Source organism: Podarcis pityusensis (assembly GCF_964106645.2).
Source record: "Podarcis pityusensis genome assembly, chromosome: 15".
NCBI classification, from domain to species: Eukaryota; Metazoa; Chordata; class Lepidosauria; order Squamata; family Lacertidae; genus Podarcis; species Podarcis pityusensis.
The window spans coordinates 14438414-14455638 of record NC_138040.1 but is presented as its reverse complement, the minus strand read 5'-3'; the positions used below and the strand labels follow the sequence as shown (position 1 = coordinate 14455638).

The 17225-nt window shown below is 47.2% G+C and overlaps 1 protein-coding gene across 1 annotated transcript; it reads left to right on the top strand.

The window, feature by feature from the left end:
- The first annotated feature begins 13945 nt into the window (after window positions 1-13945).
- LOC308464471 (uncharacterized protein) lies at window positions 13946-16597 on the top strand. Its single transcript, XM_080983817.1, has 2 exons — window positions 13946-14058; window positions 15941-16597. The coding sequence occupies exons 1-2, from the start codon at window positions 14053-14055 to the stop codon at window positions 16550-16552; spliced, it is 618 nt and encodes a 205-aa protein (XP_080839943.1). The 5' UTR covers window positions 13946-14052; the 3' UTR covers window positions 16553-16597.
- Window positions 16598-17225: the final 628 nt, after the last annotated feature.

Below are 17225 nucleotides of genomic sequence, written 5' to 3'. Positions count from 1 at the left end.
GTTTAGCCAAGCCTACCTGGAATGCTGTTGCACATTTTAATTTGTTTTCAGTTTATCTCTGGTTTTAATTCTTTAATGTTTAAAATTGTGCTTGTTGATTATTTCATCAATACTTTTATTATTTTCTTCTTTTTGTAAACAGCATTGGGGGGGTTTTAACAATCAAGTGGTGTATAGATTTAATGAAATAAATAGCAAGCAAGTGTCCCTCGGACTAGATGTGAAGAGCAGGAAAATGCAGTGCAGAACAATCATCTCTGCATCATTAAAGGGATGGAATGGGTGCCTGGGGACCATCCACTCACCTCCAGATTCAGGGTCTTAAACGTCTGGTCTTTTGTTTTGTCTGGTGGCAGCTAGGAGCGGAGACTATGATGAGTCCCAAAACAGAAAGTCCAGTGCACACTGTGAAACGTGCTCCCGAAGGAGGCAGAAATGGCCACCAGCTTAGATGGCTCTTCAAGAAGATTGGACAAATCCATGGATGGCAAGGCTATTGATGGTTACTAGCCATGGAGGCAGTAATGTTTCTGAATACTAGTTGCTGGAAGCCACAGAAGAGGCAAGGGCTCTTGTAATTGGCTCTCTCTTGTGTGTTTCTCACAGGCAACTGGCTGCCGACTGTGAAAACAGGATACTGGACTAGATGGTCCATTGACTTGATCCAGCACAGACTTATCTCCTTGTATTTTTACATCTGATAGCATGAGCTTTCTGAAGCCTACCTGAAAGGAGGGAGCAAGCTGATGTATCCTGTAGAATTAAGGCCTTGTTGAGGCTCCAGGAGGGGTAGCTATAAAGCTCTATGATTCTATGCTTTCCTGCCTAGTTGTTCCTCAAGACAACATGGTCTTGTGCTGGCCAGCTCCCCAGCTGCTTCAGCAACATCTCATGCTGGCCAGCTCCTTTCCCTGGTGGACAGCTCTGAGGAGATTTCACCCCTCCCATACCCAAGAATCTCCTGATCATCTCCTGATGGTCTCTGCTGACTCTCCAGAGAGAAGGAGGCGTGTCCTGCCTATCTACTTATTCTGCCCAGCAACATAACTGTGTGTGAGAGAGAGTCAGTCAGTCAGTGTATCGGAGAAAGTGAGAGTGTTAGAGATCCTAGAGATAGGATTGCTGCTAAGAGCAGCTGCAGACTCTCAGTGTAGCATTGATTTATGCTTAGAATATTCAGCTCTGTATATAGCTTTGTATCCTAGTTGTAGTTATAGAATAAAAGGAAGATATTCTACAGAGCTGCTCTCCGAGTGGTTTATACTCTGCAAGACTCTGCAAAACTCTGCTGCGCAACGACTGTATTATTGAGACAGTGAATCCGGTGCTCTCAGCTCTGAGCTGTGAGTCCACAGCACTGTGACCGTTTCCTGTGAGAAGGAGGTCTCTGGCGGTGCTACCCAGCTCGCCTAGCCCAGTCGGGGTTGAGGTGCAAGAGTCCAGTTGGTGCACTGGCTCTAGGGCGATGCTGACAAGCTCCCCAGTCTCTGTAATATCATGGGGAATCCAAGCCACAGAGCAGCAGTGAAGGGGACAGACCTTTAATGTAAAGACTAGAGGGAGGAAGATGGGAAAATGTAGGGAACCTCCTTCCCCACCACGTCCCCTCTAAGAACCTTCCCTCCTCCCTTTTCTTTTCTATGGAAACAATGGAGATTTTAGGGAACGCTGCCAAAAGCGCCATATGCAATATTTTTAAAGACAGCATGGCATGCATCTTAAAACAATGCTTTACTTTTTAAAAAATGAGTCGTATTGAGATTTTTTTTTTATGAAAGGCAATTAGGGAATGCATCCAAGCTGACTTTAAAAGAAGGTTGGACAAATTCATGGAGGAGGTTTCTAAGCAGAGGTTGGGTGGCCATCTGTCATGGATGCTTTAGCTGACATTCCTGCATCCCAGGGGCTTGGACCAGATGTCCCTTGGGATCCCAACCATACAATTTTATGATTCTATGATAAGACTAGGAGTGGCTGCAAGCAATTATGGCTGTGCTCTGCCTCCACAGTTGAAGTCATTAATGCTTCTGAATAGAAGTTGCTGGAAACCACAGGAGGAGAGAGGGCTCTTGTGGCCAGGTCTTGCTTGCAGGTTTCCCATTGGGACATCTGGTTGGCCCCTGTGAGAACAGGATGCTGGACTAGATGGGCCACTGGCCTGATCCAGCAAACACTTTTTGTGTTCTTACTCCTTAGGACAGTTACACCATCTTAAAGGGATCCGGAGAGAAAGGAGTTCTGGAATCTTATCTTGTATACGGTATTTGTTAAACTCTGTCAAAATAAACATTTCACGTTATTGGAGTGAAGAGATCTCCATCTTGCATGCTGAACTGCTCTTGGGAGAACTTAGCAGCGATATCAAAAATTGCTAATTGTGTCCACCTCCGTGGAGGCAGAGAAGACAACCTGCAATGTTTTAACCCATTGCGAATACTGTGTGTGTTTGGAATGACAAATAATATGAAAGGAGTGTTGACAGATTTGCGGTCCTCTCTCCAAAATGATACCTTGTAAATATTAGCATGCAAATGTTATTGCACTTGGGTATCTGATTGTATTATGTTAGCTGTTGAAGTACGCATTTTCATAAAACGTGGCACAGAAATGAAAGTATCAAAGAGCTGATGCATCCCCAATGAAAACCCATTCCTTCCTATCTGTGTTGTTTGGGACCCACACCATCTGTCCCCCACCCCCACACACTAGAAATGAATATTGTAAACACCTCAGGGCAGAGATCTGTCTTAATATTGCTGTAGTCTGAATACTGCTGCCTGCTCTGTCGCATTCTATCGCTGATACTGATTTCAATTTTTGCTTTATGCTGAGTTTATTGTTATTTATAAGGGAAGGAGTGAAGGAAACAAGATAAATACTACAACAACAACACTGGAAAGCTGTGGCTCAATGGTAGAGCAGCTGCTTTTTATGCAGAACATCCCAGGTTTGATCCCCAGCACTTCCACACAGGGCTGGGGAAAACACACTGGTGAGATGCTGCTGGTCACACTAGGCGTAAGGCAGTTTCCTTTCTAGCCTTGCTCCTGACATGCAGCTTTCAGCCAGCCTTAAGAACACAAGAAGAGCCTACTGGATCAATGGCCCCATCTAGGCCAGCATCTTCTTCTCACAGTGGCCAACCACGTGCCCCAGTGGGAAACCCACAAGAGGGACCCAAGCACAAGAACCCTCTCCCCTCCTGTGGTTTCCACCAGCTGGCATTCAGAAGCATTAATGACTCCAGCTGTGGAATCAGAGCATAGCTATTGTGACTAGTAGCCATCGATGGCCCTCTCCTTCTTGAATTTGCCAAATCCTCTTCTAAAGCTGTACAAGTTGGTGGCCATCACTGCGTCCTTGTGATGGCCTGGGACTTGGGCTCGGACTCGGAACCAGAGGAGACTCAGTCTGCACCAGATCCTTTGCCTCAGGCATCATCTGAACCAAGTCTGGGGCCTGGTCCTGAAGAGTCCCAGTCTGCACAGATTCCCCTGCAACAAACACCAGCTGGGCCTGAGCCTGCCCTGGCTCCAGATGCGGGGATTACCTCGTTGCCTTCAGCTGGGCCATCACTTACAGCTGCTCCACTACCGGTTGGGTCAGGGGAGGCTGAGGCAGCCCCTGGGTCTAGTAACCCACCGATGTCTCCTGAACTGCAGACACTAAGGTCTGAGAGGAGAGACCTGAGTACTCGCAGGAGGAGTACTCACCTTCGGGTGAAACAGGGAGGTGAGTCACTGGGGGATCAGGACTGGTCATTACCCCGACAAAGATAAAAGTCTGTCGGACCTCACCCCAGGTTGCGGGAGCAACATTGCTGTATGCCAGCTCCTGCCTGAGATCCTGTACCTGTCCTTGCCTGGTTTCCTGCCTCCTGTCCTGCCTTGACCCTGTCAGACTGACTCCTAGTGGAACCTCCGGATTCTGGACCAGACCTGGACCGTGTTTCATGGGTTACCCCGGGGCCTAGCACACTCCTGTAGGAGGGAGTTCCATAGTTTAACTATGCACTGCATGAATAAGTGCTTTCATATATTTGACCTGAATCTTCCAACATTCAGCTTCGCTGGATGCCCATGAGTTTTAGTATTATGAGAAAGGGAGAAAAAATTTCCTCTATCCACTTTCTCCATGCCATGCAAAATTTTACAAGCTTCTATCATGTCACCTCTTAGTGGACAGTGGAGGCAGAAAATAGCCATTATGGCTATTAGCCATTGATAGCCTCCTCCATGAAATGAGAAGTTTCAGAAGAGGCATTCTCCTGTCTCCCACGCACAAGAGGAAAAGCCTCTTCCAAGACAGTGCTTTGCAGACAATGGTTTTTCCACGTTTTTTTACACCCAGTAATCAATGGCAGGTTACAGCATTAATAATAAATCTCCCCTCAAGTGCCAACATTTATCTCTGCCCTTAAAGCTAATCATCTCCCCCCACTACCCAACTCCCCCCCCCCACGCCCAGTCTCTGTCAAGGTCCTTCTCCATGACCTCCATCTGTAATTCAATTCCATCCTCTTATATCCTGCTGGGTTGTTTTGGTGGATGCTGTTTGCTTTGCTCGGCACTGGTGGGCAGAATTGAATTCCGCCTGCCGTTACCCCTGTGAATTACACGCTTCTCGATACATCACCCTCAGAGGCCTGCTGTGTTTTTGGAGGTTGTAAACCACAGCAAGCAATTAATAAAAGAGAGATCTGCACGTTGCCGCACCCCCTTCTTCTCATATTGCAAGGAAGCCTCTGGATCTGTCCCAGGCTGAGTTATGGTGGGGCAGGTAGCAATTTATCAAAGACAAGGAAGAGGCCTGGATTAAAGGAGATAAGAATGATAAAAAGGGCCTGGTTGCCTGATCAGACCAAAGGCCCATCTGATCCAGGATCTTGTTCTCACAATGGCTGACCTGCGGGACACACACAGCCAGGATCCAAGCACAGCAGCCCTCTCCCCTCTTGTGGTTTCTAGCAACTGGTATTCCGAAGCATTGCCACCTCCAACTGTGGAGACAGACCATAGCCTCCATGATGGTTAGTAGCCACTGATAGCCCTCTCCTCCTCCATGAATCTGTCCAGTCCTCTTTTAAAGCCATTCAAGTCAGTGGCCCTCCCTGCCTCCTGAATCTTTGATCTGCTCTGAATCTTCCAACGTTCAGCTTCACTGGATGTCCGCTAGTTCTAGTGTTTTGAGAGAGGGAGGAAAACCTTCCTCTATTGACTTTCTCTATGCCAGACATCATTTTACAAATATATATTTCATTTTATAAACTTCTATCTACTTTTCATTTAAAGCCGTCCAGGTTGGTGGCCATCATTACATCTCAAGGGAGTGAATGCCATATCTTTTTGTATTAATTTTTTTATTGTAGCATTGGAAGGTCCCCAGGAGTCATCTAGTCCAACCCCCTGCCATGCAGGAATGACAGCTCAAGAATCCCTGGCAGATGGCCACCCAACCTCTGCTTAAAAACCTCCAAGGAAGGAGAGCCCACCACCTTCCAATGCTCTCTGTTCCACTGTTGAATGGCTGCCACTGCCAGGAAGTTGTTCTCAATGTTCAATCAGAATCTCATTTCTTGTTATTTGAATCCATTGGTTCAGGTCCTACCCCCTGGAGCAGTGGAAAACAAGTTTGTTCCATCTTCCATATGACAGCCCTTCAGATATTTGAAGATGGCTGTCATATCACCTCTCAGTCTTCTCTTCTCCAGGCTAAACATACCCAACTCTCTCATCTCAGCTCTAGCCTCCTGAGCCATTGGTGGTGGTGGTAGCAATATCTTATAGTTCAGCTTTCACTGACCTGATGCTACAAGTTCCATCAGCCTCAGCTAGCATAGCCAATGGACATGGCCAATAATGGGAGCTGTAGTTCAAAATGTGTAGAGGGCACCAGATTGATGTAGTCTTCGGTAGTCTATTAATTGCCCTTGAGGCCTATCAAGGTACCATGGACAGTGTCATATGAAGCTCCACTCTGGTCTACACTCTGCGATTTAGCTAAGCGAATGTAATTACTTTACAACAAAGATGGCAAACTCAATAAAGCTAAGTGTAGGTTACATAGACAGCTCCTTGCTAGCACTTAAGGCATATGACTCAGACCTCCTGGTGGTAACAATCTTCTATGTTTGATGAGCTACAAGGTTCAGGCTTTCTTCCCAACACATCCCACAGAAATCATCTCATCTTTTATTTCTCAGCTCACTTGCAGTCCAGGAGGGCTCATAACAGATACCCGTTTGAAGCCTCTCTGTTGGGGGGCATTGCTCTCGAGCGAACACAACTGTCTGCCTGACTCGTTTACTGAAGGAAGGTTGCCTTTTTTGTGTGTCTGCTTGTGGGCAGGTGTGCGTGGGGAAGATTTGATATGATTTGGAGCTGTCTGTGGTGTTGCAAAGACTATGCAGGTCACCCCCTTGAGAGACTCAATTTATCTTTCTTAATTCCACACCCTTTCCTCCATTCAGTGATGTAATGGTGCAATACTCAGATCTTCCTCTCTCAAAGAAGGAGACTAGGGTTCTTAGAGGACAGGGAGGCTTGGATCAGCAACCACCACATATTTCTAACCTGGACTCCTTTGAGAGGAAGGATACTCCTTTGTGAGAATGGAATGCTGGACCAGATGAGACATTGACCTAATCCAGCAGGCACTTCTTTTCTTATCCCTGACTGTGCTGAATGTGGTTGATGGGAGTTTAAAAGCATTTGGAGGGCCACTGGGGTATTTTTTTTTCTAACGCAAGCAAGCAAGCATGCAAGCAAGCAAGCAAGCAAACTTGCTTATCGTTATCTTTGTGGGTAAAAATATTCCCTCCAGGAAAACAATGAAATTGCCTTTTACTGAGTCATATCATTAGTTTGCCCAGTTTGTATTATATCACATTGACTGACCCAGTGTCCTCTGAGTTTTCCAGCAGGGGACATTCCCAACCCCGCTTGCAGATGGCCTTCAGGATCGAACCTGGGACCTTCTGCAGTGAAAACAGATGCTCTAACACTGAACTTCAGCCCCTTCTCCTAACAGGTCCCTCTCCATCACTGGTACGTTGCCTTGGAATGCATTCCAGCTCCATTTAAGAGAAGCAAACCACTTCTAACTAGATGACATAGTATCGGTAATATTATCCTCCTAATCTGATTTCCTATACAAGCAGCTGGGCTAATGTACCACCACCTTTAGGCTCTCATAATGGGCCTTCCCTGTAGACTGAGATGATGAGCACTTAGAAACAGCATCTAGTTTAATTAGAGTAAAACCTGATGCTCTCTCCTCCCCACTCCCTTTTGGCCAACTGGAGCAGAAACTCTTTTTGATATTCACTAGCTAGCCCTTGTCTAATAGGCTAAGCCCTTCTGTGTGTGTGTGTGTGAACTCCCCAAAAGCCATCTCGGCCTCCCCTCATTCCAAATGACTGATAAGGGTGGATGCCGACAGCTGGCTTGGCAGATTGATGGCAAGGAAATGTCGCCCTCCACCTTGAGGTCACAGGTTTGAATCCAGCCCTGTGCTGACCGTGATGTGAAATCACTACTCCACAACAGCTGCCTTATGGCCCATCCCGGGTCTCAAGCCAGTTCCTCGTGGACAGGTGTCCGTCGCTCAGATGAATGCTTTTGTATTTTGCAGTGATGTCCCTCGCTGGCAGCCTCTGTAGAGGAGCGTGGGACAGAATGTCAATCAAGCAGCCCTCCTCCTCTCTCCCTCTCCCTCTCCCCAGGAGTTGACCGTATAAGTCAGGGGAGCTGCTTGGCATGGTGGACATGGCCAAACGTGGGCAGGGCTAGCTAGGAAGTGTGGGCACTGGTGCATATGGCTCTCAGCTTTTGTACGTTACATTGCATGCCAGCAGCACAATATTTTTTTTATCTATTCCATGTATACCTTGCTTTACAACCCAATATATCTCAAAGCAGTTGACATTCACTGCAAGCACGATAAAGCCATGTCAAATGATTCGCATAACGAAAAACATTTTAAAATATCCATATTCATAAACATAATATAAAACAAAATTGGAGAGCACCGCTAGGCAGTAAGGACATAATGGCATAAGAAAAGCCTGCTGTCTTGGGCCAATAATCCATCTAGTCCTGATCCTGTCCTCACAATGAGAACAGTGTTAGGGGACTCCCGTTCTCCTCCCAGAGCTACAGCTTCTGATTTGATCACGGAATGCCCCTGTTAACCTCACCAGTGCTTCTGCCACTGTCCCAAGTGGCGGCGGCAGCAGCAGCAGCAGCAGCAGCAGCAGCAGCGAGGGAGCACCTTGTTGCCTCTCCATGGCCACCACTCCCAGCCTCTACCCTTCAGCAGCTCATAGTGGCTACTGAAGAGTGGGCAAGGAGGAGGAGAGTCTGCCATTGCTGAAGCCCACCTGTGCTGGCTCTGAGGGGCATGCAGAGGGCAGGGGCTTTCTCAGGATGGCGGAGAGTGTGCGAGCTGTGTCCTGTTGGTGTAGCGGTGGGGGCACTCAATCTTCTTCTGATGGGGAATGGGGGTTCAGAAGGGTCAGTTGGGGTGTGGGTGGGTGTGGGAGAGAGAGAGAGAGAGAGAGAGAGAGAGAGAGAGAGAGAGAGAGATGTCCCTATTTTCATCTGAGGAATGTTGGAGGGTATGGAGGTTTATCCTTCATTCAGAGCAAACTGAAGGCCCTAGAGTCTCTCACCACTCAGAGATTGGGGTTCGCACAACCAGTGCCCGATTTACCTATAAGCTAAACAAGCTTGAGCTTAAGGCCCCATTCTCTTGGGGCCCCCAAAAAAGTTAAAGGAAAAAAACAACTGGATGTACATTTCCAAAATATAAGGTAAAAAACAAATAAAATAAAACCTACATACAGCAACAGTCTTTTGTGTTGTGTAGGCTCCTATGATGTAAGTAATGGGCCCTGCCTGCTAGCCCGCTCCCTAAAATATCACTGGTTTGCTAATTTCTATATATAGGGTGCCTACATTCTGCATGTGCAAATGGCTTTAGATACCTATTAGGCCCATAAATTACCATATAGCACATATTCAACACAAAAAACAGTGGCAATTTGTTGTTGACAAAGGACAGCTGGACATACATAAAGGGCCCTATTACCTTCATTAGCTTAGGACCTTGTCAAACCTAAATCTGGCCCTGCGCACAACAGTATTTTTTTTTTTTTTGGCTTGGAAACAAAATCACCTGGGCTGCTGTAGCCAATCAGATGGCCCAGCTGTGTGGGCATATGAGTCAGGGTGTGTGTGTGAAAGCCAAAGAAGGATGGAGACACCACCAGGAAGCTGCAGGAAGGGCGGGGGGAGAAATGGAACAAAATGGCATTGAGCAGCATTTTAAAAACACACGCAGCACAAATATTCAACAGGGGGAGCATATTTTCCGTCTGCATCTAATGCACTAATACCGAGATGAATGTCAAAGTGAGCGGGTATTTGCTGCAACCCCATCGAGGACACGGATCTCGTTCTCGCTTCCCCTCTGTTGCCTTTCAAGATGAAAGGCTGCAGCGCATCCCCCGCTTACCAGACCTCAGATAAGCCACAGGCTCCTCTGTTGAGGTTGTGATTTTTCTGGCTGTTGCTTCCTGCCTTTTACTTTGCTTAATGAACTCAAGGCTCCAGACTCAGCCTAGGACATTAATATAACATAAAGGCGCAGGGAACACATGGCGTCCTTGTGCTGGGACACAGGAGAGGGCAAGAAGGGAGGGGAGCAGGGCTGAGGAGCTTGCCAAGAAGCTATGAGGCCATCGGGACTCAAAACCCAGAGCAAGTGGAGCCAGCCAACCCTTCTTTGTTTAACCCCCCCCCCCCCCACATCTTACTTCCTTTTGCCACCCTCTCAGTCAGGGATGATCAAGGGCTGCATGGTGCCCTTGGCCTAATTGCATCTGGGCAGGAAGGGGGAAAGGGGTGTCAGAAGGGGAGAGAGAAGAGAGATAGGGGAGACAGAGAGAGAACCTGTAGAGGAGAGAGAGAGAGAGAGAGAGAGAGAGAGAGAGGCAGGCAGGCAGAAAGGAGGACAGGTGAGCCTCCACAGGGAGACCTTTCCAGAGGCAGGGGCTCTGAAAAGGCCTCTTCTCACATTGCTTCATTGCCCCCCTAGCCCCCTGCCAGTGGCAAGCAATGCAAGGTAGCTGGAGAATTGAACTATTCCCAAGTACCACTTGTTTTTCACTAAAGCTAGGATAAATTGCTTGTGGTCCACTGTACTGGATGGCCAGTTTAAAGTACTCCTTGCAATGAACGACTCTGTCCTTGTGGATATAGAATCATTGGCTCACATGCTTCTTCTCTGTAATTTCTATAAAGGCAACCGAATCAGATTGGCAGCTACTCTCAAAATTTCCAGGTGGGACTTCTGAATGCTATCAGGCCTACCTTTTGGCAGATTCGAACAGATTATTAACAGAAATTGTGGCCAGATTTCTCCCTCTGGCTGCAAGAATACAAAAGGTATTCTCTCCCGATTAAACCTATCCTGTCCTGCCACTGCTACTATTTTTAATCTAGTTACGTTATTTATTTTCATTTCTATCTTACTTCTAGCATCCATATTTTAAGGTATCATGGTGCACAGCTTAATGTGGCCCTCTCCTTCATGAATTTGATTATCTCAGGGTTGCCATATTTCAAACTGAAAATCCGGACAGAAAAGTTTTGGGGCTATTTTTAAGGGAAATTGCCAAAAATGACACTGCCGGCATGGACATTTTAGGAATTTTTCACCTGGACACCGCTTATGACTGCAGTATTTCGTATATGTTGGGGAAATTCTGGACATATGGCAACCTTAAATTATTTTTTCTAGACCTCTAGGTTGGTGGCCCTCATTGCCTCTTGTGGGAGTGAGTTCCATATTTTTGTTATTGCATGAAGAACTCCTTTCTTTTTCTTCTGTCCCGAATCTGCAAACATTCAGCTTTGTTGGATGTCCACAAATTCCAGTGTGATAAGACAGGGAGAAAAGTTTCTCCATGCCATGCATCATTTCCTAAATTTCCATTGTGCTGCCTCTTATTCTCCTTTTCTCTAAACCAAACTCTGCAACCCAAACTCTGCAACCTTTCTCCACAGGGGAGCTATTCCCTCACTTTGATCATTTGGCTGCCATTTTCTGAACCTTTCCAAACTCTGCAATATCCTTTTTGATGTGAGGCGACTGAAACGGTACACAGTATTCCAAGTGTGGCTGTGTCGTGACCCCGTCCGAATCCCATTGCCGAGCAAGGAGGGGCAGAGAGAAGAACACACCCACAAAGTCAGACAGTCCAGAGCTCAGGGAATCCAGATGATCACAGCGCTAAGGGTCCATTCCAGAGGTCAGGGAATCTAGATGATCACAGAGCCAAGGATCCAGATGAGGAGCAGCAAGCAACAAGGTAGGGCTAGAAACCACAGGCATTGTTTCCAGCATCTGACTGCTGCTGAGACCTCTGCTTAAGTGCCAGCTAGTTCTCATCAGTGCCTTCTCCTCTGTTTCCTTGAAGGCTGATCAGCTGCAGGTGGAGTCATTCCCCCTTCTCCCTCTTCAGGCTTCTATTCCGTAGGTGAAGCTGACTTCTGGCCCGTGGCAGGCTGCACCTTAGGCATGACATTATGATACCAGCAGTTTTGTCTTTGGTTCCTTTCCTGATGATCATTCTGCATTGAACAGTCCTTGGAGAAATCTGGAAGTATGTTCTCACTTCATGTGCTGAGCCTGGCCTCCTTGTTCCCCCACGTGAACTGTGAGGGTTACCCTAAATTCACTCAGCACATCCCTTGGTTTGACCATTGCAGAGGAGACCCATTGTGAACTGGTAAACGGCTTTAGAAAATGTGTCCACCGAGACGACCCTCTGGCTTCCGCAGAATGCAGGGGGATGAGAAAGGAGGGTGTTCTGCGAGACAGAAACCTGGATTGTAGAATACAAAAGTTTGAATAAAGAGCTCTATTTGTAGCCATCCTTGGAGGCTGCAGCCACAAAGAACTGGATGCATGTAGCAATGTGTCTTGCCTGAATGATAGGCAGACAGCGAGGAACAAAGTGCTGGCGGGCAGCCCTGGTTGCAAGAAATGTGTAGTTATCTGCAAAGCCTCAGCTCGCTGCTGCATGATCCTGCGCCAAAACCATTCCAAACACAGCAGAGCTTCATTCAGGGGATTCATAGGATCACAGAATAACAGAGTTGCAGAGTTGGAAGGGACCTCAAGGGTCCTCTAGTCCAACCCCCTGCAATGCAGGAATTGCAGCTAAAGAATCCCTGGCCAGATGACCACCCAACCTTTGCTTAAGATCCACTAGTGGAAGAGAATCTACCACCTTCTGAGGTAGCCCATTGCACTGCTGAACGGCTGTTACCACCAAAAAGTTCTTCCTATGCTTTCGTTGGAATCGCCAACAGAAAACAAGCTTCCTCCGTCTTCCATGTGACAACCCATCAGTATTGTATTTATTTGCTGCATTCATATGCCAACTTTTTCTCAAAGGGGCATACATGGTTACCCCCCTCGTTTAAATTCCACAACAGCCCTGTGAGGTGGGTTAGGCTGAGAGGTAGCGTCTGGTCCCCAAGGTCACCCAGTGAGCTTCATGGCTGAGTGGGGATTCAAACCATGGTTTTCCAGGTCCTCGTCCAACACTCTAACCCTATAAAATGGAGGAATTATTGCAAAAGGTGGGGGAAGCGATTTTCATTTGTCAGAGACCTCTGCACATGCTCCAGACGTAAAATAGTCTCCCAAGGAACATAGGAAGCTGAGCACCCCCCCCCCCCATTCAGTTCAAGAGTTCTTAATGTTGTAGCTTAATAAACTGATCCTCATGGAAGGGGACAACAGCTTCCTTTGTTCCTTGAGGGACAATTTTTTACCCACAAATGTAATGAAAGCCTGTGACAGGCCAGCTCCATCAGGCCTCCTCTCCCTCACCTGTCATTGGAGGCAGCCAGAGAAGAGGAACGGAGGGGGAAAAGTTGCTGGATCAGGCCAATGGCCCATCTAGTCCAGCATCCTGTTCTCACAGTGGACAACCAGATGCCCCAAAACCCACCAGCAGGACCTGAGCCCAAGAGCCCTTTGCCCACCTGCCATTTCTAGCAACTGGTATTCAGAAGCATTGCTGCCTCCAAGCTGTGGAGGCAGAGCAGAGTCATCATGGTTTGTAGTGGAGCCACTGATAGTCTTCTCCTCCACGAATTTGTTGAATCTTCTTAAGCCATCTTGGTTGGTGGCCTTCACCGCCTTCCGTAGGACGAGTTCCATAGCTTATGCACTGCAGGAAGAAGTACGAGTTTGTTTTAGGGTGGGCAAACATCCCCAGTTGCCTCCTGAGATGCGTTTGTCTCCCATCAGCCCCATCCAGCATGACAAATAGTGACCAATTCTGAGAGCTACCGCTGGAGAGAGACAGGGTAGTGAACCTTCATGTTTTAAGCCACATCTACAAAAGCATTGGCATGACCTGTTAGGATATTCCATTCCACCTTAAGAACAGACATGTGCATTGTTGCATGTCACATGTCTGTTTACACCCCAGCACAGCTTGCTGGGAACTTCCATTTTTGTATAGCTTTTGCTTTTGCTGTCTTGCTTTGGACATGAAAGAGATCAGACATGTTTTCCTTTTGTCCTGATGTATGCTAAATAAACTGCTTGTAAATATGCTCAACACAGCCTCTCCTGCCACTTCTGTTGTGAAGCGTTTTCTCTGCTGAGTAGCGTGCTCTAGCTTCTGAAGCTTCTGAAGTTTGGGTTGCAGATTCATGCTGATCCAAGGAATGGAGTTTGCCTGGCACACCGGCCAGTGGGCTGGAGCCAGCTGGGGGCCTGCCAATTGCCCCCATTTCCTTGGTTGCATGTTAACATGACCCACCTCCTATTTCTGCTTCCTCTCCTTCCCATTTTCTTGCTCTCAGTTTGGGCCTCTGTGATTGGTAGGCCACCCCCAGCCCAGGCGACTTCACAATAGTGAAGTCTCGGGTAACTCCTGCCAAAGAAACCCCAGCCCAGTGAGAACTGCACAGCCACCTTGAAAGGGGGATATCCTGTGCAGGACTGAATAGAAAGCAGTCTGAGATGTTGGTAAGGTCCCAAGGCAGATCCACTTAGCTGCTTCCAGTTCAAGGATTCCAAACCCAATTTCCTTTGGTCTCTATCATGTCTCTAGCCATCACTCCCAGTCACCCCCAAGAAGCTCCAACTATTCTTATTCTTATTATCAATGGTTCTCCTCCTCCTCATTTTATCCTCACAACAACCCTGTGAGGTAGGTTAGGTAGTGCGTGATTGGTCCAAAGTCATCCAAGGAACTTCATGGCCAAGTGGGGATTTGAACCCTGGTCTCCCAGGTCCTAGCCTGGTGCTCTTAACCACTATGCCACCCTGGCTTTCTTAAGCCAGGAGTAGTCAACACGGTGCCTTCCAGCTATTTTTGGACTCCAATCAGCCCCAGCCGGCATGACCTCTGCTCAGGGATGATGGAAAGTCACAGTTTTAACTACATCTGGAGGACAGCCAGGTTGCTGGAAGGTGTTTTGGCTTCATATGGAAAGCAGTCCACAGCTGGAGGCAGTGATGCTTCTGAATACCAGTTGCTGGAAATCACAGGAAGGGAGAGGGCTCTTGTGCTTGAATCCTGCTTGCTGGTTTCCCAGGCATCTGGTTGTCCCCTGTGAGAACAGGATGCTGGACGAGATATCTAGCAGACTCTTTTTATGTGTTTATAGTAGAGGGAAATCTATCAGTGCTTATAATTTCATAAAACCTCTTTCACGTTTATGCACACCCTTCTTAACCCCTAAACCAAAAACCATGGGTGAGTGGGGGGAAAGGGAGGGTGAAAATGACTTCCCTAAAATTTCTTCATGTTATTTATGAATGGGCAAGCAGGGGGTATATTTTGCCAAATATTCTTCAGGGCCATATTCAACTTCTCTTAACAGTTTGTGGTGGGGGGGTAGAAAAGGGAAATGCTTAAAAGGGGAGACATTTTTGGATTGGACCTACTAAAAAATCCTCACACACTGTGCAAGGAAGGTTCTGCAGGTTCTTGAATAATTGTCGCTGCCCTTTTCAATATCTTTCCCAGCTCTTTGACATCCAGCTTGAGAGACGGGGTGACCAGAACAGGACACTGTGTCCCCAGCATGGCTGTGCCTTAGATTTATATAATGACGCTGATGCTTGCAATTTTATTTTCAATCACTTTCCTAATAATTCCTAGCATAGAACATTCAATTTCTTATGTCTGTAGCATACTGAGTATGCATACTTGAAGGTATCTTTCTTGGGTAGATACAGACAATTTCATAGAGTCAAAAAAACGGTAGAGTTGGAAGGGGGTTCCCCAAGAGTCATCTAGTCCAACCCCCTGCAATGCAGGAATCACAGCTAAAGTATCCCTAACAGGTGGCCATCCAACCTCTGCTTAAAAATCTCCAGTGAAGGAGAGCCCACCTGCTTCCCAGGTAGTCCGCTTTGCTGCCAAACATCTCTTACCATCCGCATGCAAGGCTGATGCTCTGAGCTGTGGTCCTTCCCCTATATCAAGACATCGCTGGGGAGAAAATAAGGTTGAGGACAAAACAGAATGAAAAAGCAATAAGGGGAGAGGATATTTCATTTTGCTCCTTGCATACAATGCAAGTAGTTTAGCTGTAATAAGGCCATCCCCTCAATCCTGAAGAACATAAAAACTGAAAAATGAACCTGAAAAATGCTGGATCAGACCAATGGCCCATCTAGTCCAGCATCAGAAGAACATAAGGAGAGTGTGCTGGATCAAGCCAATGACCCATCTAGTCCAACATCCTATCCTCACAGGGGCCAACTAGATGCAAGCAGGATATGAGCACCAAACCACTCTCCCTGCTTGTGATGTCCAGCAACTAGCATTCAGAGGCATGCTGTCTCCAACAGTGAAGGCAGAGTCATGGTCTCCCTAAATTGTGTGGTCTCTTTGCAGGGGAAAACAGCTGCCATGCCAATGCCTGCCCCCCAGAGACAGCGGCAGGATGTCTTCTACTGCCCATCTGGGTACCAGTCTGAGTACACACTCTTTCACACCAGCCGGGTAATCAAGTACGTCTTTTTGGATGGGAGTCAGAACATTGTCCCAGCTGCTGCTGCTGCTGCAGCAGCAGCACACACTTCGCCAGCCTTGGAGTCTCAAGTGGGCTACCTGGAGTCAGCTAAGGGCTACTATTACCCATTCATCATTCCTGACCACAGCCTAGCCAGTTCTTACTGGTCCCCCGACCTGGAGAGACTCCCCATCTTTGTCACTCTCTCCAAGAGCCAGGAAAAGCTGAGCGGCGGCTGGGGGCGCCCACTCATCTCTCGGGACCGGCTGCCCATTTTCCGGCAGTTGTGTGGAGAACTGGCTGGGTTGGCAGTCCACAGCTGCGAGGACCTAATGGTACCCAAAGCTGCGAAGGAGGAGATGGAGAAGCCTGAGGACCTTGAGGCAGTGGGACTTGGCAATCTGCTGGACGGCGAGGATGGGGAGGAGAAGGAAGGGGAGTCTGGCAGTTGCATGATCCAGACTTCTCCCAGGGAAAGGGAAACTCAGCTCTAAGGGGCTTCTCTCTGAATTCACAATATAATCTGTGATGCCAAAAGACCAGTGGGTTTTGTTTTTTCTTCTATGGTTTTCCAGCTGAAAGTCCTGGGGGATAACCAGCTTCATATAACCAACATACTTAATTCTAATAAATGCACGACGGAGTTAATACCACAGAGTAAGCTCTCCTGACACTCACCTTGGGAGGAACTAGGTTATCAAGCCTTTGTTCTCCCCTAGTCTAGCTGAGCAACTCAGTGTGTGAAGAAGTTTGAGCTGGTTGCTCCAGCTCAACCGCATGGCTCTCACAAGCCACTCTTGAGTTCCTACGCCAATAATCTAGGAACTTTCACCTTAGCTTTGTATCTAAGCTAAGCTTTACTGCCTGTGCAACTATTCTGAAGCACATGAATCTGTTTTTTGGAGAGTTTGTAAGTAAATTGTTTTTTAACTTACCAAATGTATGGTATTTTCCTAAGCTAGAGGAAAATTTGGAAAGAAACTTTTTTAAGGGGACATTTTGGAACTCGCTTTAAAGGGCATATTTTAAATGTCTAAAAACCTATCTTTTCATGCTTTACATTGCTGCATATTTTGTGTTTTTAAAACTCTAATGTGGTTTTCTCACTAAGGAGTACTTGCCCCAAACTTGGATCTTGGCATTCAGGGGTGTGTGTGTGTGTGTGTG